The sequence below is a fragment of the Camelina sativa genome, chromosome 19 (assembly GCF_030686135.1).
Source record: "Camelina sativa cultivar CO46 ecotype springtype chromosome 19, ASM3068613v1".
Classification (NCBI taxonomy): domain Eukaryota; kingdom Viridiplantae; phylum Streptophyta; class Magnoliopsida; order Brassicales; family Brassicaceae; genus Camelina; species Camelina sativa.
This window is the reverse complement of record NC_141898.1, coordinates 18,735,237-18,737,353: the sequence shown is the minus strand read 5'-3', so window position 1 is coordinate 18,737,353 and position 2,117 is coordinate 18,735,237. Positions and strand designations below refer to the sequence as shown.

The 2,117-nt window shown below is 41.5% G+C and overlaps 1 protein-coding gene across 1 annotated transcript; it reads right to left on the bottom strand.

Annotated features, from left to right (window-relative positions):
- Positions 1-2,117, bottom strand: LOC147920777 (putative polyol transporter 2). Its single transcript, XM_087502966.1, has 3 exons — positions 1,900-2,117; positions 1,446-1,792; positions 1-1,264 (listed from the first exon to the last, which is right to left on the bottom strand). Exons 1-3 carry the CDS (start codon positions 2,024-2,026, stop codon positions 203-205), a joined length of 1,536 nt encoding a protein of 511 aa, XP_087359092.1. The 5' UTR covers positions 2,027-2,117; the 3' UTR covers positions 1-202.

Genomic DNA, 2,117 nt, shown 5'->3' with positions numbered 1-2,117 from the left:
TAATTCAAACCTATATAGCATTAATATTTATAGAAATTACAGATGAAGAATTTCTTACTCTTTTTTGCAAAAAAAAAAAGAAAAGGACTTATTAAAGCTATATACAATATGATCGATCGATTAAACATGGCAAGTCAAATTGTCTATTACCCCATGAAGACTCGGTTACGAGAATCTTATGGAAACAAATTTTGTCTCACTCTCATTGTTCATCAACAACTTCTTTACCTTTACTCACAACATTGTTCTTTTTGTTTGCGCGGTAGCTCCCAAACAGACTCTCCATTTCTTCTAAAGCCACACCACGTGTCTCCGGAAGGAAAGTGAAGAAGAAGACCCATGCGGCGGCCGCAACTCCGGCGAAAAGAAGGAATGCACCACCGATGGTGAGACCCTTAGCAAGGGACAGGAATGTCATTGCGATAATACCACTCATAAGTCTATTCAACATCACTCCCAAACTTGCACCTTGAGCTCTTAACCTCACGGGGAATATCTCTGAGCAGTAAACCCACGTCACGGGACCTGCACCTATTGAGAATGTTGCCACAAAAGACATCACCGTCGTAACACTAAGACCGATAGCCCATTTAAGAGTTTGTCCGGGGTTCCTGTCGATTACTGTGAGACTAGTTCCAAGTGCGGTCAAGGAAATAAACATTCCGCCCATACTAGTAAGCAACAAGGCACGACGTCCAAACCGATCAACCACACAAGTTCCCACCACGATGAAGACGGTCTTGACAACTCCGACAGCCACTGTAGCCAAGAGCTGATCATTCTTGGATCTCAGTCCAGCCTTTGAGAAAATGGTCGGAGAGTAAAGCACGACTGCATCGATTCCAGAGGCTTGCTGGGCGAAGTGGATACCAAGGCATGCTATGAGGATGTGTCGAACAGACGGGGTTGGTCGCACAAGAAGGTCTTTCCACACGCCTTCACCAGCAGTCTTGTTGTTCGGCAAGACTATAACATCGTCTGTCATATCATCAGGGATTCCAGCCGCACGTTTGATGTCATTGAGCCTAGAGATGGCTTCTTCTTTAGTGTTTGAGGTTTTGTCAAGAACTTTAAAAGCATCTCCAATGCGACCTTGGAGGATTAGCCACCGTGGAGACTCCGGCATTGCTAACACTCCAATAGCTAGGAGTACCGAGGGAACCGCTCCAACCCCTAACATGAACCTCCAGCCGAGATGCTCGGGAAGCTTAGAGAAGAAGTAGTTGGACACATACCCTAAAAGTATACCAATGTTGATAAATATCTGCATTTAAAAAAGTTATTATCAACCTCCATGCACAATTCTTATATATATATATATATATATATATATATTTATTTATTTCAGTGCATAAAAAAAAAAGTTATTATCAACCTCCATGCACAATTCTTTTATATATATATATATATATTTCATATAATTAGAAAGGTCGAATATATTGTACCTCAGGGAAAGAGCTAAGGAAACCACGTGAAGAGGCAGGAGCGACTTCAGCGGTGTAAACAGGCGCAATCATCATAGCATAACCGACACCGATACCAGCTACAAAACGACCAACCATAATGAAAGGATAGTTTGTGGCAAAACCCATGAGAAGAGCACCACAAAAGAAGAAAGCTCCTGCCAACACTATGGTATATCGTCTTCCAATCCAATCTGAAGTTTTACCGGCCGCGCCTGAACCGATTAGAGAGTAGATATTTAGAATCCCCATAAGAATCTCGAGTTGTATGTCCGATAGTTTCAAATCATCTTTTATAAAAATTGCAGCTCCACTCATCACTCCTATATCTGCAACATCCATAAAATGTAAGGATAATTATCTAAACCGTAAATCAAACCAACCAACCTTGATATGGGCCGTTAGTGAATGATAATAATTCATAACATATACGAACCATAGCCAAGGATGATAGACGTCATTGATGCTAAGATTGCACAAGCAAAAGCAAATCGGCTTCTATTCCCTCTTGGCGGCTCGGGCTTCGCAACAACAACACCTCGTTCTTCTCCTGAGGAACTCATTGTGTCCACCGTGATTGTAAAACTTACAGTGAAAAAGAATTGGTAAGGAGAAAAGAGTGTTATTAGCAGAAAAAACAAACTAAGTTTATTG